At 45.3% G+C, this 26,673-nt stretch overlaps 1 protein-coding gene across 4 annotated transcripts in view; it reads right to left on the bottom strand.

Moving 5' to 3' along the window:
- PDLIM1 (PDZ and LIM domain 1) overlaps nt 1-25,451 on the bottom strand; it is a 62,399-nt gene extending 36,948 nt beyond the window's left edge. The window contains exons 1-2 of one of the 4 annotated variants that reach the window (XM_083148935.1): nt 25,102-25,451; nt 2,306-2,457 (exon numbers count right to left, since the gene is read on the bottom strand). In XM_083148935.1, the coding sequence (XP_083005061.1) occupies nt 2,306-2,457; nt 25,102-25,197 (248 nt within the window). In that variant the 5' untranslated portion in view covers nt 25,198-25,451. The remainder of the gene's footprint in view (nt 1-2,305; nt 2,458-25,101) is intronic. The other 3 variants (XM_083148936.1, XM_083148937.1, XM_083148938.1) reach the window with 3 other exon arrangements.
- Nucleotides 25,452-26,673: the final 1,222 nt, after the last annotated feature.

The raw sequence follows: 26,673 nt of genomic DNA, 5'->3' as shown, positions 1-26,673 counted from the left end.
TCGCTATGTGGCCACGGCTCACCCCCTGCCTGGAGCTGCAGCACCTGACTGTGTGTTAGTATATCTGTCGGTATGTGGCCACGGCTCACCCCCTGCCTGGAGCTTCAGCGTATGACTGTGTGTTAGTATATCTGTCGGTATGTGGCCACGGCTCACACCCTGCGTGTAGCTGCAGCACGTGACTGTGTGTTAGTATATCTGTCGGTATGTGGCCACGGCTCACCCCCTGCCTGGAGCTGCAGCACGTGACTGTGTGTTAGTATATCTGTCGGTATGTGGCCACGGCTCACACCCTGCCTGGAGCTGCAGCACGTGACTGTGTTAGTATATCTGTCGGTATGTGGCCACGGCTCACCCCCTGCCTGGAGCTGCAGCACGTGACTGTGTTAGTATATCTGTCGGTATGTGGCCACGGCTCACCCCCTGCCTGGAGCTGCAGCACGTGACTGTGTGTTAGTATATCTGTCGCTATGTGGCCACGGCTCACACCCTGCGTGTAGCTGCAGCACGTGACTGTGTGTTAGTATATCTGTCGGTATGTGGCCACGGCTCACCCCCTGCCTGGAGCTGCAGCACGTGACTGTGTGTTAGTACATCTGTCGGTATGTGGCCACGGCTCACCCCCTGCCTGGAGCTGCAGCACGTGACTGTGTTAGTATATATGTCGGTATGTGGCCACGGCTCACCCCCTGCCTGGAGCTGCAGCATGTGACTGTGTGTTAGTATATCTGTCGGTATGTGGCCACGGCTCACACCCTGCGTGGAGCTGCAGCACGTGACTGTGTGTTAGTATATCTGTCGGTATGTGGCCACGGCTCACCCCCTGCCTGGAGCTGCAGCACGTGACTGTGTGTTAGTATATCTGTCGCTATGTGGCCACGGCTCACCCCCTGCCTGGAGCTGCAGCACGTGACTGTGTGTTAGTAGATCTGCCGGTATGTGGCCACGGCTCACCCCCTGCCTGGAGCTGCAGCTTATGACTGTGTGTTAGTATATCTGTCGGTATGTGGCCACGGCTCACCCCCTGCCTGGAGCTGCAGCACGTGACTGTGTGTTAGTATATCTGTCGGTATGTGGCCACGGCTCACCCCCTGCCTGGAGCTGCAGCTTATGACTGTGTGTTAGTATATCTGTCGGTATGTGGCCACGGCTCACCCCCTGCCTGGAAGCTGCAGCACGTGACTGTGTGTTAGTATATCTGTCGGTATGTGGCCACAGCTCACCCCCTGCCTGGAGCTGCAGCACGTGACTGTGTGTTAGTATATCTGTCGGTATGTGGCCACGGCTCACCCCCTGCCTGGAGCTGCAGCACGTGACTGTGTGTTAGTATATCTGTCGCTATGTGGCCACGGCTCACCCCCTGCCTGGAGCTGCAGCATGTGACTGTGTGTTAGTATATCTGTCGGTATGTGGCCACGGCTCACCCCCTGCCTGGAGCTGCAGCACGTGACTGTGTGTTAGTATATCTGTCGGTATGTGGCCACGGCTCACCCCCTGCCTGGAGCTGTAGCACGTGACTGTGTGTTAGTATATCTGTCGCTATGTGGCCACGGCTCACCCCCTGCCTGGAGCTGCAGCACGTGACTGTGTGTTAGTATATCTGTCGGTATGTGGCCACGGCTCACCCCCTGCCTGGAGCTGCAGCTTATGACTGTGTGTTAGTATATCTGTCGGTATGTGGCCACGGCTCACCCCCTGCCTGGAGCGGCAGCACGTGACTGTGTGTTAGTATATCTGTCGGTATGTGGCCACGGCTCACACCCTGCCTGGAGCTGCAGCACGTGACTGTGTTAGTATATCTGTCGGTATGTGGCCACGGCTCACCCCCTGCCTGGAGCGGCAGCACGTGACTGTGTTAGTATATCTGTCGGTATGTGGCCACGGCTCACCCCCTGCCTGGAGCTGCAGCATGTGACTGTGTGTTTGTATATCTGTCGGTATGTGGCCATGGCTCACCCCCTATGGTGCCACCTGTTCTGGTGGCACCGTTGGTGTAGCTACACCCCTATATATACAGGCACATCATTATCTGGCATTCTGCTCTTATTAAACCGTGCTCACCCCATGTGTTTGAATACAATCGTCTGCTGAGAAAACAAGCTCACAGGAGGAGGCCGCGGGAAGGCACAATATATCATTATATTATATAAGCAGGTGTTAAACTCATGAGAGTTTGCTCTCTTTATCTAGGAACTGATTTATGCAGACATATCCATCCACATTCCCCTTCCACACCACCCCCCTCCCCCACATTCCCCATCCTGAGTGCACTATTCCCCCAACAAGCATACATCCATCCCATTACCTGGTTATTGTGAGGCTCAGTTCATCCTCACAGCCCTTTATTTTATTTTGTGCTTCTAAATGAGTCATCCCGTCTGTGTTTTCTCCATCAATGGCGATCACCACATCTCCAATAGCCAGATCAGCCAGGGCAGACTTGCTTCCCGGGGACACCTGTAACAAAACAATGCAACGTTCATTTATGAAAGAGTAGTCATCGATCTTTATATATAAAACTCATTGTCTGTCCTGTTATGCATTTGGACTTTGGGATGAAACCAACGCAAGGTGGTCCAGTTGGCTCCTGGCCAGCTTTTAGGAGTGGGTTAGGGTCTGTGTCAGACCTCCTATTGGTGTACGCTGGGCAGAACTTTGAACCAGGAAGCCTGTCCTGGGCCTTCCACTTGATGGATTTAAATGAAAACTTTAATGAACGGTAATAACGGACTGAAATAATCAATGAGCAAAAAGAACTGGCAGAAATGGAAATGGGAATATCCTCAATATCCTAGGAATAGCTGCAGCTGCCTCCTCCCTATAGTGCAAATAGAACCTGGGTCGCTCGACCAGGGTTAACCATTCACACTGCCAAGCAACCTGGTTCCGACCTGTTGCTCGACCCGGGATGTTTCAAAAGGCCCCTTTACACTGCACAGTGACCCGGGTCGACCAGGCAACACCCCAGATGGGACCCGGGTTATTTGTGCAGTGTGGAAGGGGTATTATCAAATCCGTGGCATGAAGTATTTTAAAATGTATTTACATACATTCTAAAAACTAGGAAATCTCAGCATCAATCATATAAAACTAAAGGTCCAATAAAAGGAATTAAAAGCTTCCATACATTGATTTTTATTAGAACCAACATGACAATTGTTAGCCAGGGTGTATCTGAATTCTAATCCTTTTCTATCCATCCTAATGTTTGCCACCTGGAGGCAGGAATAAACAGCTGGGAGTGATTAATCCTGGCGCGTGCTCACTGTATTATTGATGCTGGCTGGCGTCACATTCACTACAGTTGACAGGATAATAACCCATGAATCCAAATAGCAGTAAAGGAATTATTAGGTTTAAAAACAGGTTGCCCAATGCAGTTACCCAGCTACAGGGATTGTTATAATACATAGTAATCAGTGGTGGAATAGGGATATATAGTTACCCATCTATTATATACAGGTTCCGGTTATTTATGCGGTGTGCATCCTGGTGTCAGGGACAACAGTATAGGAATCAGTAATGGCAGACACAGGCGGCTCCGGTCAGCATTACAGCCTCCCAGCACTGAGATGATGGGATTGATTCCCACCATGGCCTGAACTGTGTGGATTTTGTATATTCTCCCCTGTTATGGCCAATATAGTCAGGAAATAATTTATTATAACATGTTGATGTCTGTGGCTCAGTATACATAGAAATACTAAATTCAGTCTATCACACAGTGTGAATAGGGGTGGGGCAGGAGTTGCAATATGTGCATCTCATGTATAGCAATCCCAGGGCAGGATTAAGGTTTGTGGGGGCCCTAAGCAAATACATCCTCAATAACATTCAGTATGCTGGCGATGTTTTTTAATGTGTCCCTGCTCTGTGCCTATTCAGGGGTGCAGATTTTTGGGTTCAAATGAGCTCAGACATCACTGAAATACTTTGAAATGTATTTCCCCAAGTGGATCCAAGATCTGTATGCTCTCTCCTTTCACACTTGACAACGCGGATTGTGGCACAGGTCAGGTCTCCCTTATCCGTGTATTCCAAAAACCGAAATATTCAGAAAACCGTGTTTTTTCAGAATATTTAGATTTTGTCCCCCCCATTTAGTCCACAAGAAGTGGTTACGAATATTTGAGCTAATCCCCATAAGGTCACTTCCTCATAGAGACCTTATGGGGATGACTGAAGATAGTTCATGCCCTACGTATTGCTTTTCAAGAGAGCGAGAGCGATAGAGAGTGCAATCAGGAGTGGTGGAGACAAGTAGAGGCTGATCCAATACGGTGCCATGGATGAGGAAAGTCATAACATGGCTGCCACAATGACAGATAATATATTGAGTAATGAAATGAGAAGCTGGCAGGGATAAAGTTAATATATCACTCATGAATTATAAGAATATACTGCTGCTTTATAGAAAGTAGGAGCATTGCCAAGGACAAACATTTCAGTGTGGATACAAATCTTTACAAGCACGATCCATCTAGCATATAATATAATTGCTACCTTATATTGCTTGAAGCTTAATTATACAATGAACCAGAGCCATTAATAATAGAAGCAGACATCAGCCTTGTGCGAATCTCCTTTTGTAGCAGTCTCCTCCATTCCTCAGAGGCACTGTACAGATCTGAGGACGGTGATGGATTGGATTTTCCAATTAGACATGGAAGTTCTGTGGTTCACATTTCTTATTCAAGCTGTATTTATATCGCGTAAAGTATAGCATGCAGCATCATGTCTAAATATGGAGCCCAACAGTCCCCTACAAAAAAAACCAAGTCTCTGCCAGCCTGCTCATTTTACCACAGTGAAACTACAATGGGCATACTGTACTTATCACACAGTAGTACAATATGAAACAGGAACACTTAAGAGAACTCCCAGCATCAACAGTTTCAGAGTTTACTGGCAAATGACACCTAGAACACAGCCTACACTGAGACTGCTAACAGCCAAAGAGAACATACAGTATATTCTTTAGATTTTTGGAAGTTATAGACTGGAGATGTAAAGAACAGCACATTAAGGGGGTTATTCTGGTTCACTCCTTCTGGCAAATTCCTTCTTAAATGGACAAAACCATGTGCACTGCAGGGGGGGTGCCAAATGTAAAATGTGCAGAGAGAATTCGATTTGGGTGAGTTCTTTTGTTTCTGTGCAGGGAAAATACTGACTGCTTTATTTTTAACACTACAATATAGATCTAACTTTGAAGCAAAACCCCACCCAAATCTAACTCTCTCTGCACAAGTAACATCTACCCCACCTGCAGTGCACATGGTTTTGTCCACTTGAGAAGGAATTTGCCAGAAGGAGTGAACCAGAATAACCAGCTATGTAAGGTAGGAAATTCAGAAGCCTACAGGTTAGATAGAGGGTAACTAAATATGTGCTTGTAGACTTCATCGACCTTGCTTCCCGGAGGCAAGGCAGGAAAAGGCGAGGTGGAGACAGTTGGATTATATGGTTCACAAAAGTGGGTTGAGCAATCACATGACTCATATATCCATCCATCCATTTCCGCACATGCCAAGCGGCCAGAGGCCTTTATTCAGATCTGATCACAGTACAAATTTGTTTGGAAAATGGGCAAAACCATGTGCACTGCAGGTGGGGCAGATGTAACATGTGCAGAGAGAGTTAGATTTGGGTGAGTTATTTTGTTTCTGATCAGGGTAAATACTGGCTGCATTATTTTTACACTGCAATTTAGATTTCAGTTTCAACACACCCCTCCCTAATTTTACTCTTTCTGCACATGTTACATCTGCCTCACCTGCAGTGCACATGGTTTTGCCCATTTTCCAAACAAATTTGTACTGCAATCAGATCTAAATAAAGGCCAGAGTCCGTTAAATCAGTGAAACATAGCGGAAGGGTGAATTGATGGTTAGTTCTGCTCAAGTCAAAAACTATCTCAAACTTACTGGAGAATCAATAAGCAGGGATTCAAGTGATTTTTGAGGCGATTTCAAATTAGCAGGAAGTTCTAAAATTGCTTCTGTATAGGAAGGGGTGGGGAAATAACAATGATAAAAGGTGATAATAGACAAATAGACAATAAGCCCATAGAGGTGTGCAGCACAGCACGATGTACTGCTACCATAACTCACCCAGCAATGCGCACGTTTATGGGAATCACCCCTTGGTTGGTAAGAATGACCTTTCACACATGCCAATGCCACTTAATTATTTTATTTCAATCTTTTGAAGTAAATATGCTATTTGACCAATCTGTGTAAGTAACTGCAGTATATAGTAGAGCTCGTATATATGTTTTCCATCAGTGTGCCCACTTGGGGAAATTACAATTAGTTTAACAGTCCTTTAAATCCCTCATTTGATTCAGTAATAGCTATGAGCTCTAGAGGCATCTGATCCTACATATGCGATTGGTCCTGAATGCTTATAGAGATAAAAGTAGCTAAAAGAAAAATGACACTTTATTTATTAATGTAGAAGTTAAAACCCACTTAAAGTGGATTACGCAGCAACAACATTATATGGAGAATTACAACACTATGAATTGATAGCACATCTGCCAGAACTACACAAACATCCATTGTGCACTTCTTATTTACAAAATCCTGTTGTTGCTGGACTGACTGTAAATAATACCCCTTTCACATCGCACTTTTAAAACGGTAAATTGACGTTTTTTTCCCTTTTTAAAACGTTTAAGCCTGCACTGTGAATGCACCACAGCCGATTTACCGTTTAAAGTTAACTGGCATTTCGAACCGTGTAAAAAGCAGAGTCCTACACGGTTCCTTGCCGTTTTTTGTGCAATGTGAATGTGTACAATGCTATGCATTCACAGTGCAGGCTTAAACGTTTTAAAAAGGGGAAAAAAAACGGCAATTTACCGTTTTAAAAGTGCGATGTGAAAGGGGTATAAACCGGTATTTAAAACGGTAATCTGCGGCAATGTTAAGGCTCTGACCCGTTTTAATTACCGTTTTAAATACCGGTTTTTAAAACGTGTCGGCGATGTGAAAGTGGTATTATATACCTCAGGATAGTCTTCTTAAAAACTTGGTCCTCATGGCAATGCAGCTTTTATGGAGAACAATGTAAGAAAAATAATAAAAAAAGTCTCAAAGTGCAAATCGAGTCCCTGCTGCCTCATGACAAATGAGGAACACCAAAATCCATTTGATAGTATATACAAAGTCAAAAGGCCCATACACACTGGGCGACTTTGAGCTAAAAGTCGCTCAGAACAGCATGTTTGAGTGACTTTTAGGTCAATACCAGCAGATAAGCGGCTTTGAGGACAGCTTTGCATAGCACTGCGCTATGGAAAGCCGTCCTCCTCCTGCTGACAGCTGCTCAGTGTGTATGCACTGAGCGGCTCTACCCCAGCGATAATGCGATCATCACTGTCCATACATGCAGGGCATAGTCGCCCAGTGTGTATGGACCCAAACAGTGATGACTGGAGCTAGGCTCAGTTTTCACCAAAATTCGATTCAGGCGAGTGACACACCTCAGTGAAGTACGGAATATGCAAATGGAGCAACTCCTGGCGATAGAATCGGCAAGCACCAGCCACCGCCATCTGCCTGAAGGGGGCGCATTAGATGCTTGCGTACTGCAACACCCCAGTACCCCTCAATCCTTGCCTGTCTAATTGAAGGGAAAACGGGCAGGGAAAGTGCTCCCCGCCGCTCTGTTGATGCGTGTGAGACGCTCGCACGTCCCCGTCAGAAGGAGCAGTGATCACCAGCTAAGGGTGCTGTCAGAGACGTGCTCCATCTGTACGTACTCCTACCATGTACATGGGTCCCCTCTCTTCTGTGTGACATTGGCGACCTCCCTTCTGTGACCTGCACTTTTTCTTTCTATTGCTAATCCGCTTCTTTCATTTTTCAAACACAGCCTCAGAAATGGCAGTTAAAAGCTCAATGGTTTGTATTTTATCTCTCGCCACACACTCTCCAAGGCTTAATTCATTTTCCCCTTACATAAGCATCCAGAAATCTATAGGGCTCTTATGCTACTCATACATGGTGCAATGCGCAATGGACTAGATCGCATTGCATGTGCTAAAGCAGCATGCATTTGTAACTATATGTGAAGCGATATGATGTATGTGGGAGCACGCATTGCATTGCAAGGTAAAATAGCACAGTGTGTGGGCGCCTTTAGAACGGATTGTGGACAGGATGTATTAGAGGGAAATGCAGGAAAAATGTATGGGCACCATAGCTCTCTGCACATGTTACATGTGCCCCCACCTGCAGTGCACATGGTTTTGAACATTTTGAGAACAAATTTGCGATAAAGTTTGAATTAGTCCCAGTGTGAGATGAAGGGATTGTAACGGCTATACACATTCCGCAGCATGGCCCTTTATCTTACGCCCTGTAGGAACAATGGAGGATGGCGCCGACGGCACACAGGATTGCGCATCAGCAACATAGAGGGTACACACTGGACAATTTGAATGGTTTGTCCTTCCCAACAAGTCAAAAAAACTGCTTCTTTTTTTTACAGTATGTATAGTCACACACACACTCATGGTACTTGTAAAAAGGATGTAAGATTACAAATACAGTATGTGACAACTTGTGTGGGGAAATAACATACTGGTCATTGGAATTTCTTTTGTTTTTTTTGAAGACTTCAAGACAAACAGAAAAAGTAGAACAGAATTTATGTTTGTTCTTGTAATAAACTAAACTGTCAGATACCAAACATTTTTGGCTGAATGACTAAGTAAAATCTGGAATGGGTTATTCTGTAACAGAAGATTAACTATATGAAATGTCAGGACTGTGTGAGAACCCGGAGATCAAAGTTGAAAAGAAATGCAGAAAGTGCAAAAAAATATATATATATTTTGGTGACTATCATCATGTTGACCATTTGAACCATGTCGACCATATGCATATCACTGAGTGATTTTTGCCCGTCCTATCGATTTTCATGGGGGTGGACGGCTTTCCATAACAGGACGCTTTAGAAAGCCATTCCACCGCAGTCACGGCTTCACCAAGTAGTCCTGCGCCACCCCATGCTTACAAACACATACAGTGCAGTGTGTGCCTGTGTGGCGGTATGTGCTGGCAACCTTGCTGACTTGACAGGCTGAGATAGTTCGTCAGCCAGCAGCCCACCCTCGCCCCTGGTCCAGGCTTATACATTTTTCAGACACCGTGATTGGTGCACATCTCTTTTTCTGAGTATGCCCGAAAAACCAATGGTTAAAAACCATGATGGTACACTACCATATACTTTACCATTGATAGCTTATACTTCCATCACAATCGATGGTAACCAACGAGGTCACCCATACTGATGGCCATTTCTAGACAGAATGTAATCTGGTTTTGTCATCATATTACAATTACGATTTTCATTAACTATATGCACGGTAACAATACTATCATGCATATAGGCAAGTGTGTCCCCACTATATCGTTAACCAATCATGCTTCCGTGGGTCATTAACAATTCCCCATGTCGTCTAGACATGCAGTCCAATCTCACAACATTGTCTTCAGGGAAGTCACTGCACTACAGTATGGGTAGGACGTTCGGGCAGGCAGTGTTTACCTGTTTGCGAGGCTGTGAACATATGCAGCAGCCTAGCAAGCAGGACCTATATTGTCTCCGATAATGTTCAGTGTTTTTAGCACAAATCATTCAACCCCCCCTGTGTACAGGGCTTAAGGAGGCAATCGTGGTATGTAAGAAAGTGTGATTGGCACGTTGGGATCGGAGGGCCTGAACATACATGTTGGATTTTAGGAGCAAGTGAGCGGCATTTGTGGGCATTTTAGAATGAATGATGTCAGAAGCAGCTCATCTTACGGCTAGCCAGAGAGTCATTATAAAGGGATCAGGTTTTCTATCACTGATAGAGACAGAGAAAGAGAAATAAATAATGGAGACTTCGGTGCCAGAGCAATATGCCCATGCAGTGTACAACATTGCATTGTATGATGGGAACACCAGATAACTATTGTTTATTACAAAACTGTGCACATATTCTGGTTGTAATAAATCACACATACAACAGAACAAGTATGGGTTCCTGCCAAAGAACATGGGGCAGGGCATGAAAGGGCCCTGCAGCCAGGTAACCATTACATTACCTAATAATCTACAGGTACGTGTGGTATAACAAAGAAACCTACTTCTTCTACCCCTTGTCACACATAGCATTTAGGTTTAAATCATTTAACCCACACGCCTACTGACAATTACCAATGATCCAGAAGTACCGTACCGTATACAATATTTCTCACACGTGCGGTACTGTACACCACTGAGTTTAAACAACATATGCTTCATGATTCATATAACATCCTATTGAGTATTATCACTTAATATATCAAATCAACCAATTATGGTCCATTCCAATCAGGATTCGAAGACACAATGAAACAGTCCTCGTATCTTCTTCTGATGGCAAGAGACAAAGATGACTGTTCAAGCTTAATCCTTTTGGAAGTCTCTGCAACATTTGAGAACATGCACATTGGGATGGACCACTTGAAAAATTTCTTAGCTGGTTCAAATCATTTTTCAGCAGTAGGTCACACAGTCTTGTCACTGCCAGGTTCTATACTATTTCCCATGCTTTTTGCAGTGTACAGATTACCACTGGATAAAATAATTAGGCACCATTGCCTGTTCTACCAGTGCTCTGCAGATTATAAACAACCCTAAATGGTTGTCTAGCTGAGTTTCAGGAGTGGATGAGTGCCAGTTGCTGCAATAGAATCCTGATACAACAATGATAGACCTCAACATCAAAGGGCAAGACTGCAGCATAAACAACCAAGTGGATTTAAACTTGGAGGTTCAGAGCTCATGTGTGGAATCTTGGCATGGTCTTGGATGGTGGCTTGATATTTATTAGATATCAGCCTCAATCAAATCCTCACCTGATGAACATAACCAGAATCATGCCGTTAATGCCTTCTGAATGTCTGCCAGAAGTCATACATGTATTGGTTTCATTTCGGTTTGACTACTACAATGCCTTCTATCTTGGTCTACCAGCAAAAGAATTGCACCACTTACAGCTGGGACAAAATGCATCTGCAAATCTGTTAGTCAACCAGCCCTGCTCCAGCCACATAACACACATTCTATACTTCCTACATTCACTGTAAAGGCCGCCATACACTATGCGATTTGGGCCCGATTTGACCCGATTCGGAGGAATCGGGCCGTGAAATCGGGCCAAATCGCATGTGCAGACATCCCATCCGACCCGATGCGCGGTCCCGTGCGCATCGGGTCGGATTCGGGAGGTCGGACGGGCTGCACATAAGATTTGTTAAATCTTATGTGCAGCCCAAGGCGGGCAGGCGGGCCATAGTACGTGCGGTGGTGGGAGCCGAGCGGGGGACTGTAAGCAGGGAGTCGGGCTAGACAGGCAGTGGGTGCACTATCCTGGGCAGGGGGGAATGCCGCAAATAGATACTTCCAGGCGGTGAACGCCGCAAGGGGATCAGAGACAGAGACCGGGTAGCGTAGGGGAAGCCGGGCACATAGAAATGAATGGACAACCAGTAATTGGCTGAGAGCTCTCTGACAGAGAGCTCTCAGCCAATCACTGACTGTTAATTAATTTCTATGTCCGCCCGCTGCTGCCCGGCTTCCCCTACGCTACCCGGTCTCTGCTATCTGGTCCCCTCGCGGAGTTCACCGCCTGGACCAGTGCGCCTACTGCCTCCTCTGCCAGGCTCTCTGCTTGCAGTCCCCCGCTCGGCATCTGGCTCCCTCCACCGCAGGTACTACAGGCTGCCTCCGCTGCCTGCTTGCAGCTCCCATGCCCTGCTCAGCTCCCGGCTCCCGCTGACAGCAGCTCCCTGCTAAATTGTATGTGACCCCCCCAGGGGAGTTGTCAGTAGATTAGGTCCGACTTGTCCTTCGGACAAGTCGGCCTAATGTATGGGGGCCTTAAGATGGAGAATAGTCTTCAAGATTGGCTTACTGACTTTCAAAAGCCTAAATGGCCAGGGCCAAGGAAGCAGCTTCTGATCCCATACCGGCCGCTTGATTACTGAAATCTGCAGATGAAAAGTCTTTTACCACTGCCTAGAATCTCCTGTAATACATCTGGGGGTTAAGCTTTAAGCCATGCGGCTCCAACTCTATGGAATTCAGTTCCCTGCATAGTTCGAGACACCCTAAAATCCTTAAGAAACTCAGGACTTTGCTGTTTCCCAAGTCATTTCAGGATTGTCCCTTTAGTATCTCCATGCATGTAATTTAAAAATAAATAAAACAATAGTTGAACATTGTGCTTGTATATTCCATAATCTTAATTATAAAGAAAAAGACAACAGAATATAAAGACTACTGAAGGAACCTCCTTTGAGCGAGTTTTAGCATAAATCAGGTATTTCTTAGACTGTGCATGCTTACGGCTCGCAGGACACATGCACAAGGCCATCCTGCGGTTAAATCCACATGCAAATAAGCAGCCCAGCGATCAGGTCTGAATAACCCCCATAATACTGGTAGATCAGTGTGTGTGTTGGTAGGGGCTCGGAGTGACCTCCTACAACAAAAGGTCAAAAAAGATTTTATTCTGACACCTGTCTACCGCAGTGACGCATATCACACCCAGAATAGCGCTTTGTCTACAATGACTACACTCATAACAGAGATTCTGGGCTCTGACTACCGTTATCAAGTATGGAAAATATCCAAACAGAAACCCCCCACCATCACCACCGCCACGCTGATAACAGGTGACATACTTATTAAATCTTCTTTTACACTATTTATTAAAAAGTGGCAGCCGCATACATATGCAAATATATACATAGGCATCTGCCACATTCAGGGCACTTCTGAGACAAAAGATCTTCCTATTGCTAAACTATAAAGCTGGGTACACATTAGATGATATTGTATGCTGTAGCTGACCAGATAGTCACGAGAATGCATCATTACCAATACAGTGCGTACACATTAGCCGTTATGCAGAAACATGTCATTAGTGTTCATTCTAGCACCCGCTATCGTTGAAAACCCATGCAGTTCCTCTTCCCTGCCTGGGGTGTCGCTGTCTGCTGTGGTGTTTCTAGCACAGGTCTGGTTTGCATATCAGTACTGATATACAGACCACACTGTGCTAGAAGCACTCCAGCAGACAGCGACACCCCAGACAGGGAAGAGGAACTGCATGGGTTTTCAAAGATAGCAGGTGCTAGAATCAACACTATGTCATTATAGATAAATCGGACCAGAGCACCTACAGAGTGTGTCACAAAGGGCCGCTATCAGAAATTGTGTGCCCGCGGACTGGCAAAGTAGGCAGTTACTGCGATGTGGCCACATGAGCTTTTCAAGGTTTTTTTGTCCCAAATTTCTACGTAAGTCGGCATGGACACCATATTGGCTAAAAAACTGTAAAATAATCTACTGTAAATGTTGACCTTTGACTGTTTACCTTCCTATTGTCAACCTTCCCACCTTAGCCAGGTCGACCTATTTCATGTGCTGACCTAAGCCCTGTCAACTTTTAGTGGTCGACTATCATATTGTCAACCTAGCGACCGTATCCCCTCTCTCATCAACCGCTCACCAGCCATAGGGCCAGGTGCACTAAGCTTCAAAAGTGATCAAATGGAGAGTGATAACCAGCCAATCAGCTCCTGCCTGACATTTTTCAAACACAGTCTGTGACATGGCAGACAGGAGCTGATTGGCTGGCTGTTTATCACTCTCCCTTTTATTGCTTTTGAAGCTTAGTACATCTAGCCCATACTGTTTAACCTCTCCCTAACATTTGTTTTTTTTAATTTCACTGTCTCCATACTGGATAGTTGTGCCCAAGTCTATTGGTTCAGGCTACAGCTTACACTGAATATTTTCCATGTGCCCATCACATCTTTAGCTGTGTTGTGAGCTGCAGTGTTGATCATTGAGTACTGTTTTGTATGGTACCATGTCCTGACTTGAGGTTTGTCCTCTGTATGGCGATGCAAATCTAATGTGGCTTCGCAATAAATAAATGTTAACAATAACTTACAGAACTGTGGGGCAGTGGAGCCCAGGAAGTACCATTTTATAGAAATGGCGATGAAGCCATGGAATAGTCTCCCAGGAAATGTAGCAGGGATTTTTCTGACAAACATAAGGCTAAAACTTAAATAGTGACAAAATAAAGTTATACCAAGGGGGCCAAGTATAGATTTGGTGTGGCAGCTGTCTAACTTTCTGTGTGGTGCCACACTTACTCAGTTATGATACTAATACTGTAAGGAGATGAATCCCTGCTGTATATGTAGCAGTAATGATATTTACATTGATACTGTGCAAATCCATCAAACAAATTCCAGAAACTTGAAGCCAACATATTACTACAAGAATAAAGCATTCTGCGACCAGACAGATCTTATCTGAGCTACAGAGGCTTCTCCTCAAAGCGCAGTCTCCAAACTCACCAGGGAAAGTCTTCTGACCACATTAACCAAACCAGTCCTAAACTGGAGCCGCACATTGGGCCTAATTCAGGTAATTATTCAGACCTGATTGCTATGCATTTTCGCAATCGATTATGGAAGGACTGCACATGCATATTATGCCGCACCGTGCATGCGCGACACCAGACAGTTACAAAAAATACAGGAGGAGCGTCAGGGAAAAACACAGGCATTCCCAAGCGTTTTCATGGAGGGCGTGTCAGCTCGGGCCTCAATAAGCCTATCACTGACAGACTTGTGGAAGAGTCAGATTTATGCACACTTGCACAGACCGGGGAAATAATTAGATGGTGAGTGAATTGATTTGTTGAGCAGCAATAAAGTCGCAAGCCAATCACAGACTTGCACAGGCGGCTGCTTCACACAGCAGCAATCAGGTCTGAAGGGTGTGGTAGGGTGGGCCGACAGTCTGGATTCAGCCAGTCAGATTACAGACATCGGAATCCCAACCGCCGGCACTCAGAAAGGGGGGCTAGAGATATGAAGCCACTCTTGCGGTCTCACCACAGGTTCTATTCTCCCTCTATGGGGGTCATGGACACCCAAGTGGGAGAATAGCCCTCGTCAATCGGGATCCTGACTGTCGGGATTCTGATGTCGTGCACTGAGCATCGGAATCCCAACTGTTGGGCCGTTATCGGCTAACTCCCCAGCCTGGATCGCAAAGCGTATTTTCTTCATATGGACAAAAACATGTGCAGAGAGATTTAGATTTGGGGTTAGAGTTATTTTGTTTCTGTGCAGAGTAAATACTGGCTGCTGTACTTTTACACTGCAATTTAGATTTCAATTTGCACACACCCCACCCAAATCTAAAGCTCTCTCTGCACATGTTTTATCAGCCCCACGTGCAGTGCAGTGCAGCATGGTTTTGTCCATTAGAGAAAAAAATCCAGTCTGAATTAGGCCCAATGATTGCAGCTACTCCTCTTTGCACAAGTCTCTATTTATCCTGTGTCTGATATACCAGTTGCTATTTTGTTTTAAGAACATTTTATTCATAGGTTGAAAAACACTATAGGGTTGCATGCACAACACAACAAAAAAATCATACCGCAAACAATTTTGAGATACACATTGAAATGCAATAGATATGGATGATACAGACGAGATTGGGATATATCTTGAAAAAGTAGTAAAAAAAACAATTATTGAGTATTCAATTAGCTGTAGTAATTTTCTGGAGCTAATTGATTAGCTAGGGACTATTCGATTAGCCCGGCATTTACTGGGAGATTATACTTGGGTGCCTCAGGCATAATCCGCAATAAACAGCCCTCAGAGCCACAATAACCCATGAGATCGGGAATGTATCCTGAATCTCAAATGTTAATCGCCCAAAAATGGGACATATTTATCCCAGAAAGAAGACAGTGAGGAAAACCAGCAGCAAGTTGGTTGAAATGATCGGGCTGGCTGGTCCCTGGACTTTTCATGGTATCCGTGTGAAAGCTGCATAAAGTGCTGGTTCGTTGCCTTTTTGCATGAAAGTTAGTGTTATATAACACAGACCCACATACTCTAAAGTGGCCATGGGAAACCTTATTTGAAAATGCAGTGAGCTATAAGGACTATGCCTTATTGCCAATGTAGGAAAATTAGAACATCTGAATTTAGATCTCCTAAACCCCCCCCCCCCCCTTCTGCAAGTACATAACAGCCACATAATAGAGGTATTGTGCAATCAGAGAGATTGACAGACTCTTCAGGGATTCTGAGAGATTGCCATTAATTCAGGGAGTCTCCCTAACATTCAGGGATACTTGGCAAATACGGCACACCTAATTGAATACCGCCCATAATGTAAATTATAGCACGGTGGAATGTAGGACATTATCTATTGTAGTATCACCACAACTTTTTGCTTGGCAAAGAATCCACATGGGACCCTTCACTATACCATCTTAAAGCAATAAAATGAAGGTTTTACAGATAATGATAGAGAAAGTCACAAGTGGGAAGACAAAGGGATAGTCACTGAGATCATTGGAGAAGTAGTAATCACTGTAACATCAAAGCACTATAGTAAAGTAATGTAAATAAATAAAGATGGCAATTTAGATACAGAAACAAGGTTGCAGCATTTACACCGAAATTTCCATAGAAAACCCATAACACAGCCGCTATTGTTACTCTTCCTGTTTGTCTATGTCTGCTGAACATTGTTACTGTTTACACAATGACTCAGAGCTCTGAGCCAAACAATGCAGCTCTGATAATGTCTATGGTGTGACCAGGCAATCTCCCTGATCTCACCTTCACAAGCTCCAGGGCTGGGCAACACCAGCCCTCCAGATGTTAATGAACTACACATCCCAGGATGCTTTGCATTAGTTTTGCTATGTGGCCATGCTGAAACTGATGCAAGGCATGCTGGGATGTGTAGTTCATCAACATCTGGAGGGCCGGAGTTGCCCAGCCCTGCTTCTAGGCTCTGGTTCCAGTGTTTCAATGAAGCTCCTGCTCATGCAGACTGACTAGCGATACAGGAAATTGGTGGTTATGGTATAAAACATAGACTGACTCATGATAGACAGTCATATGGTCAACCACTAATGGTGAACAGTCACAAGGTCGACAGGGTCAAAAGGTCAACAGGGTCAAAAGGTCGATGTGGGTTTTTTATGTTTTTAGGGTGTCTATGTTGACATAGGTCAACATGGACACTGTCTAATACTGCTTTCACATTGCAGAAATGGGTAATGACACGGTATTCTTAAATGGGACTTTAAAACGGGTCTGAGCCTTGAGACCTTTCACATTGCAGGTGAAAACCGTTATAAAAATCATTTAATACCATTCAAACATTCAACCCGTTTAACCCCCAAGGGACACGTTTCAAGCCATTGAAATAGAGCCATTCACACTGCCTAAAAAACGGCTTTAAAACGTGTAGGACTCTGATTTTTAACCGTGTTGAAATACCAGTTAACTTTAACCGGTAAATCAACTTTGGCACTTTCACATTGCAGCCTTAAACGTTTCAAAATGGGAAAAAAACGGCAATATACCGTTTTAAAAGTGCGATGTGAAAGGGGTATCAGCGTACCGCTGCGCTCGCCATGCTTCGCGCTCGGCACACTATTTTATTCTCCTTTCATGCCCAGGGCCTAGTGGATGGTAGGGCATGAAATACCGCCTGTCGAAACAAAAAACAGTGAAAAACCCCATGTCGACCTTTTGACTGTGGGAAATGCATTAGATGGTGAGTGATAATAAATGGATTTCCCCTGTGTGCACAGCTCCAAACGCATTCACAGCCATGCAAATGGGCAGCGTTTACCTGATCGCTGGACTCCAAACACTCGCAGCCCAGCGATCAGGTCTGAATCAGGCCCCAGGTGTTAATTCAAGTCAAATAGGTTTTAAGAAAACAAGATTAACATGTAAAATGAACAGTGTATACGAGCAGTAAGAGCGCTGCCATGAGGACATTCTCCCACATAGATAGAAAGATTCTGTGGCGCAAATATTTAACTCACTGATCTCCACCAGCTGCATAGGGAGCAGAACGTGTAAGGGCTACGTAATTCCCCATACAAATTTCTGATTTAGCGAATCCTAGTTTGCTCATACAGATTGCCATGTAAAAGAACCATTAGCCCTGTCCTAACAGCCAGATTCCAGTCAGTACTGAGACTTGTTTACCACTCTGATCTGACAGCCAGATGTTGTTTCTCAAAGTCTGGCAGTCTCTCTGCTATATGTAAAAAGCAGCATTGTGCAATACAAGGAAAACCCTAAGACGCTAAGAATAAGATCCTGCACACACAATCAATATAATATATTGCTGTATTTGCACATAAATCACTGAAACCAAAGACAATAGAACCAGCGATCGATTGGCCCTGATCACCTGTTATACTGAGTGCGAGGTCATATTACTGAAACCACACTGCAGACAATTTGGAGCAAAGGTCATCTTTAAATCTTTTTTTTCTTACAAAGCTTAAACGAGAATTATCATTACATGCATATACAGGAAGGAAATCCTGAGAAAATAGTTGGTAATTGTCCAGAACTAATTAGGAAATATGACTCAGGCCTTATGACATCACTTTCCATTAAAGCAGGTAACAGCCATTGTTTTTTTTTTTTTTAACTGAGTTCTATGTAAACTAGACAGACTAAAATAACAGATGTTATGTAGGGAGGGGAATGCAATTGCTTACGGGTGTCTGACCGGGCTATTCAATTGTTCTGCCATTAGGCACAGTGCTGTAGGCTCCCATTATTGCTGTTCATTGACTCCTGAGTGCATTTGGTCATGATAAGTGTAATAAGTAATGAGTATCCACAGACAAGTCGGTGTCATCATTGACTCCTCCCTCTCTTTCACCCCCCACATTCGTGCTCTCTCACAGTCTTGCCGCTTTCACCTACGCAACATCTCACGCATCAGACCATTCCTCTCTACTGACGCGACCAAAATTCTCATTCATTCTCTTGTCATCTCCCGCCTTGACTACTGCAACATCCTTCTCTCTGGGCTACCTCTCACCCGCCTCGCACCTCTCCAATCCATTCTTAACGCTGCTGCTAGGCTCATCTTCCTCTCCCGCCGCTCTACCTCCGCCTCCCCCCCTCTGTCTATCTCTTCACTGGCTCCCCATTCCTTTCCGAGTTCTCTTTAAACTCCTCACCACCACCTACAAGGCTCTCTCCTCCTCCACCGCTCCTTACCTCTCTTCACTGATCTCTATCCACACTCCCTCCTGTCCTCTTCGCTCCATCGCTGACCGCCGACTGACCTCTCACCTAATCACCTCCTCCCACTCCCGTGTCCAAGACGTCTCTCGCGCTGCCCCCCTGCACTGGAACAACCTCCCGCCACCCATCAGGCTATCTAATTCCCTTACCTCCTTCAAGCGCTCCCTCAAAACACACTTTTTTCGACTAGCCTATCCCTCCTCCTAACCTCTTTTGATCCTCCTATCCTGCCTCCGTTCCCCTCCGTTCCTACTTATCCTGTTGTTTTTCGTTCGTCCACCCACCTATTTTTTGTATGTTAACTCTTATGAGCAGGGCCCTCCTTCCTCACGTACTCACCCTACCTCATTACCTCACCTGTGCTCCTGTCCTTCCCTTCCTCTACTTCATCTTCAGTCTCCTCGACAATTTTGACACCTACTTCAGAACTGATGCTGATTTTAATTCTACCAGCTATACCCCTATTCATACTGTATTTTTCAACACACCCTGTACGTTACCTTGTAATTTGTTTTTTGTTTGCTATGTATGGCGCCTTATAAATAAACGTACTACTACTACAAGTCACTATAGTTGGTCGGGCATCCATTACTTAAACATACACCTTTCTGTGCTATCATAAATACCTTGTTTCCTGTGGGTTGGGATCGTTTGGTCTACAGCAACTAGGTCGACAGTCATGAGGTCGACATGCAGCAAGGTCAACATGGGTCTAGGGCGACAGGACATTGGGTCAACACAAGCATTAGGTCGACATGGGCAAGGTCAACAGTTAAAAGGTCAAAATGGGGTTTTTCACAGTCAACCGCATTGCTCGCTATGCTTCGGGCACACTATTTTATTCTCCCGCCACACCTTAGTGGATAGTGGGGCATGGAATACCGCCTGTCGGCACATGTCGGCTCAAAAAACAGTGAAAAACCCCATGTCAACATTTTGACTGTCGATCTTGCCCATGTAGACCTAATGCTTGTGTCGACCGACACACATGCCGACCTAGTTGCTGTAGACCCTATGATTGTATCCCGTTTCCTGTGCCTTGCATCTGATTTTCAGAAGCAGTGGAAGATAAGATGTCATTTTGCTCATAAGGAATGTCAAATATGTTTGTAGAGAAGCGTTAGAGAATATTTAGAGGTGAGAGGAGACCCACGTAGTGTTAGTAAGGCTCAAACAGTAGGTCACATTCATGGCTGGCCAATCAGGTTCATTAGGAGTAATCACAGTACCATTAAATGCTAATCTACATAGTCCAACTGTACTTATTTGGGTGGGGAAACACCAACATGCACACCTCAAAATGGGCAGACCTCGCATTAAAGCTATGACAAACGTGGGTGTTAGGGAGGATCAGAGTCTGGCACTATGCAACATTCAATGCTGGACACACCTTCATGCTATACAAGCAGTGACACCATTAACTTGTCCAAGATCTGACAATCGAATGGATGGAGAAAACATCTATCAACATGTGTGAGGTCCCTTCAGCGACAGTAACAGATCCCAGATACCATCAAAGTGATCCAGTTATTTGTAACATCCAGGCCAGATTGGATACATATCCTGGTACTCGGGCAGAGCAGCAGGATCAGCTCCTGTTTAACTGGCTTAAACCAAAAGGGGATATTCTCCTTCTCAGGAGCCAGACTTATGCCCCATTTAAGGACTGTTTTTTCGCTTTGCATACCATTACTATACAGGCAGAAGAACAAAGCAGACGCAGTGTGTTTCTATTGTGCCAACACACAATGAAAATAGACATCTCCTGGACTGAAGAGAAACTCATGAGAATGCACCAGAAACTAGTAACACCACCTCTGCTGTATAGTAGGATACATGAAAGTCTCTGGTCTCAGATCACAATGATCAGCTAAACCACAAATTCAGTTGCCTTTCATTTCATACATATTATTATTATTATTATGCTTTCAGAAACTAAACTGATGCTAATGTGTTTTTCCACCGATTAAACGCTGACACTTGCATTCAAATAAGATCAATGGTTTATTTTCGTCCTTTGTTCTAAAACTTTGACCCAGTGCTTTGTCATATGGCAAGAACGGTGTCTCACTACTTATCATCCATTACCAGTGCGATTAGTGCAATTTAGTTTGTTTATACTTATTTTCCCAATGCATTGTGGGAACAAGCAGCTCTACAAAAAAGAGAATTAAACAAAGTATAAAGAGTGCTTATTATTTGATGCTATTCTGGAAACAGTCTCCTGCAAAAGGCCAATTAGTGCAACAGCCTGCGGCCCTCATTAATAACCATGGGGACTATGGGCTGACTCCTACAGTATGTACCAAGGGTATACAGACTTTAGGCTGACAAAGTAAAGGTCGACATATATTGGATCAACCACTGATGGTCGACATCTGAAATATGTCAACATGCTTAAGGTCGACATGGTTGGAAGGTCGACACAATCATTAAGTCGACAGTCAAAAGGTCAGAATCTGCTGTGCTATATAAGAAACTGTAAATAATAAATACACATGGGTTTTTCACCTTTTAAAAGGTGGGTATTTTATGCCCTACCATCCACTAGGGCATGGAGGGAGAATAGAAAAAAAGTGCCTGAAGCATGGTGAGCGCAGCGAGGGGACGTGGTGCACCGATATGGTGTTCATGTCAACTATGTTGACATTCGAGTCAAAAAAAAAAAAAAGTTTAAAATCCATGTTGACCTTCAGTGGTCGACCTAATGACCCATACCCTGTACCAAGCTCCAAAAAGAAAAAAAAGTTTTTCAGCATTCGGCCCCATTGGGGATAGCACAACCTGCACTATGCCTATGGAGGCTTCAGAATCAGCTTTATTGGCCAGGTGTACTTGCGTATACTAGGAATTTGTTTTCGGTTTGCTGTGCAGCAGCCAGGAGGGTAATAAGTAAACAGCAAACAGTATAAACAATATAACCAGGTGGGGGAACAGGTACAGTCATATAGAAAGTTATTCCGAGGGGACACAGTGTTAGATTATGTGCAAAGTGTTATGGCACGACTAGACAATGAGGTGTTCATGAGTTCACATGTCAACAGGTGAACCGCTTGAGGAAAGAAACTTTTTAGGCTTCTGGTGGGAATGGCCCTGTAGCGTCTGCCTTAGGGCAGCAGGTTAAACAAGCCATGGCCAGGATGTAGTTGGTCCTTGACTATCTTCATTGCCTGCTTTTTTGCTCTGGACAGGTACAGGTCCTGGACAGAGGGAAGGTCCATCCAGATTATCTTCTCCGCAGTTCTGACTACCTTTTGTAGTCTGCATCTGTCTCTCTCACTGGCAGAGCCATACCAGACCAGTATTGAGGAGCACAGTACAGACTCCACAATTGCGGAGTAGAAGAGGAGCAGAAGCTTCTGTGGGATGTTGAACTTCCTCAGTTGTCTAAGGAAGAATAGCCTCTGCTGCGCTTTTCCAACAGTAGTATCAGTGTTGGGCCCCCATTTAAGGTCCTGGGATATTGTGGTTCCTAGGATCTTGAAGGAGTCCACTAGCGACACCACACTGTCAGCAATTGTTAGCTGAGGAACACCAACAGCCTTCTTTCTAATGTCCACTACCATCTTAACGGTTTTGATTGGGTTGAGCTCTAGATGGTTGCTGCTGCACCACCGGGCCAGTTGGTCCACTTCTTGTCTGTAGACGGATTCGTCCCCGTCCTTGATAAGTATGATGGTAGTGTCATTGGTGAATTTGATTATCTTTACTGATTGCACCTCTGGAGGTGCAGTCATTGGTGTACAGGGTTTTTGGACCCGGCAGTTGTTCCCTTTTATACCGGCGCCCCCCGGCATTATGCTGACTAGGGGACGCTCGGAGATGATCTCTAAGTGCCGGGAAACCCGCCGACCGCCCCCCCCCCCTCAACGCCGACTGACGTGCTGGGGGCAAGCCCAGCACCCAGGTAAGCTGCTGGGCTGCCCCCAGCCTCCGTGCGCTCCCAGCCTCTGTCAATGAGGTGAATGGATGCCGCACACAGGCATCCATTCACCTCTGCTGCTGTCTGCATAGTACCGCAGACAGCAGCGAAGGCTGTACGCAATCCCTGCCCAACCTCCGGATTGACCTCAGGGCGCTGCGGTCCGGAGGTTGGGGCTTCCTGGTTGGAGGAAATGGGTCCCTGTGTCAGATGACCCGGATTACCCATTTACATGGCCCCTGACTCCGGTGAAGCCCCGTGTCTGACCCTGAACATTTGGTGGGTCGGACACCAGGTAACAGGACCCGGGTTATTTATTTTTTTTATACCAAGCCCCAGCCTGGACTGGAGCGGCAATACCCCGGGTCGCGGCTCTGGTGTAAAAGGGGTATAAATGTGGTAGAAGAAGCTGGTACACTGGGCATGTGCAGCAGCTCTGCTCTGTCCCTTACACTGCATGATGTGGTGGCAGCTCTATTGATCGGATCATATACCAGTGCTATTGTCCTAATTTAAGGCACTTGCCAAGAGGAGGGGGGCTTCTGGGCAAACAAGAAACCCCCCCCCCACGTTTGTCAATAGCGGCCTTAACAGTGTATACATGTGAAGTATCTTTAGGAGAAGCCTTTCAAAAATGATACACCAGAGCGGTTACTCTCGGGGAGATCAGTTGTTGCAACCACTGTCCCTGAGACTTGAGGTGGGCATACATCGAGATGATTTGGTCCGATTTCAGCCGATTGCGATCAATCGGCACGTTAAATGTGATTTATCACATGTAAAAAATGGCACCTCAAGTCCTAATTGTATGTGAGCCTCCCGGGGAGCTGCCGGGCAGCTCGGAGTAGAATTGGGTCTGACTTGTCCTTAGGACAAGTCGGCTCTATGTATGGGGGCCTTTACAGTATGTGATGGATGGTTAATCAATGCCGCAATTATTAATACAGTCCCATTAGTATAATTCTTCTATATCGCACCAACATATTCTGCAGTGCTGTACAGACTGAATTAACCATGATTAATAAACAAATAACAAATGAGAACACGAGACATCTCTAGTAGCTATATGTAAAAAAAGATATTGGGGGAGTGAGACAAGTCAAGCTGCTCTGGCTGTACAGTAACACCACTTGTGAATACAGCATAAAATAAACAAACATTTACATAAAGGTGCAATGCAAACTATTATAGACAGTGTTTCATTTGGGTGGCGGAGGTAGTTTCTGGGGGTTGCTGCTAGTCTTATGTACTACATGTGCTTATGTATTATCAGAAATATAGTATACATCTAGTAAATATATAAATATATATACTAGTAACATCCTGATTACTCATATGATCACATTTACTTTTCCCCCTGTTAATTACCTCATTTTCACTTGACCGTTTCTGGCCTGTTTACATATAAAGAACACCCTTACCAAACCAATGAGCTCATTCTGTCTATTTGCCAAACTAGCAATCTATTACCTGCCCAAACGTCAGGACACTTCATTAATACTGTGATAACATGCACATAAGGGATCATACAAAGCGAAAGCTGCAGTTTCTGCAGGTAGAACACAGTGATATCCAGGATTACCCAGCAAACAGGACAACACTCACATTCCATAACCCACCCCCATATACAATGATTGCCACTGACAAAAGTGCCAGGTTCTAAATGTAAATTCCTCTGAGCTATAAAAGTTCTCCTGACTATTCATTATAATACTCCATCCTGATCACTGTAATATCTGCTATGCAGCAATGATTCCAGAACAAGGTAAGAAAGTGGGGACACTGCAGACAGCTGCCAGGGTACCCCACCCATATGGTATGTGCCCCCACCCATCCCCAATGTAAGCCCAGCAGCAATCAGGTGTCATTGCTGCATGCATGCAGATAGGAATGTGCCCATTCTCCTGTGCATGTGTAATATCACACTGTCTATGAGGGCTGCTGGATACACTGTATATCTCCCACACGTGAGATTCCGGCATACACACAGCTGTGACAGAGGACACTCACCCTGGAGATAGTTAAAGGCTGATCAAAGTCTTTCCCCCCGACTAGTCGGAATCCCCAGGGCGGAGGTCCTGCGATTACTATACGTTTCGTGGCCATGAAGCTGGAGAGGTATTGCTGCCCTACTACTGTATTCCGGCTGCTTCCAGGCACAGGCTGAGGTGGATGTTCCTGTAGTGTAGTGACTGTGTAGTGCAGTAGTGCAGGAGCTGTTCCTGATTACTCAGCCTCCGGCACATATACATGCATAGGGGTGTGGTGTGTCCCGGCCATACAAAGAGTTTCCCCCTTCTGGCAGCTTGTAAAGATCTATTGGGCTCTGTGACCGGGGCAGGTCCGGGTACACTCCCGCCCCTCTCTGACAGTCAGTGTGTCCTTGTATGGAAGAGCAGGATCCCAAACCTAGGGAATGTTACAGCACTCACTGTGCATTCCTCACAGATACCTCCCATGTACTTCCATGTGATGCAGCACAGGCTGACAGAGCTCCAGGGCGAATATACAGTGTGGACTTTCTTTCTTTACTTGTTTGGCAAATTATATATATATATATATATATATATATATATATATATATATATAATCATTATCACTGTCCATTTGGACATCTAATAGGTATGGCGAACAAATGGAGAGCGCAAGGGTACACTTTCTTTCTGAATAAGTTTAGCTACACATATAGATTCAGTGATGGTTTTTACCTATGGGCTGCAGAGCTGCTTCCTCCTCCACCTGTCAGTCAGCTAGCGTACCGGCTGCAAGGAAAAGATGTCGCTGACTTTCTTCGCACGAAAGTCTAGCGCATGCGCAGTCCTTAATTTAATTTATTAATTTATTGCCCAGCGAATGGCTCTGAATCTGACCTTATATCCTGCACTGTATCCAACCTGCTCTATATCCTGCACTGTATGTATCCAACTCATACTATAGCCGATGCACACTGTAAAAGACACTGGGGCAGATGTATTAACCAGCGTTAAGTGCAAAAATGCACTTAACGCTGGTTAACTGGGGGGGGGTTACGTCTGTCCTAATGTATTACTAGCGCACCTAACGTGCGCTAGTGACAGCCCGCCGAGTTACGCTTGGCGGGGCTGTCCCCTGCAATCCCCCCCAGGGATTAACGGCCGGGGTGATGTATTAACAGCCTTCAAGGCGTTAATTCACCCCGGCCGCTTCGCCAGCTCAGGGCTAGCGTTGTCCTATCCCCCACTATGGGGACAACGCTAGCCCTGCGTCTGGCTTGGGCTGCGCTGGAGATCTCGCGCATGCCCAGTAAGCCGGGCAGGGGGGGGCGACGGCGACTGCGCATGTGCGGGGCGGCGAGGGAGCCGATAAGGAGAGCCGTTAACGCTGGGGATAACGGCTCTCCTTATCGGCTTTGGGGGGGGTTAATACATCTGCCTATAACGTTTGCCCGCTTCTCCACGTTATGCTGGAGAAGCGGGACTCGTTATTCTCAAAACGTTATAGGCAGATTAGTACATCTGCCCCATTGTCTCTGACGCACAATGTACCATGCACTGTATCATATACACACACGGTATATTGCCTAATGCTGTGTGCTTGCTGGTG

Source organism: Crinia signifera, chromosome 6 (assembly GCF_055691185.1).
Source record: "Crinia signifera chromosome 6, ASM5569118v1, whole genome shotgun sequence".
Classification (NCBI taxonomy): Eukaryota; Metazoa; Chordata; class Amphibia; order Anura; family Myobatrachidae; genus Crinia; species Crinia signifera.
Note: the sequence above shows the minus strand (reverse complement) of the source record. Positions and strands in the feature narration are given on the sequence as shown.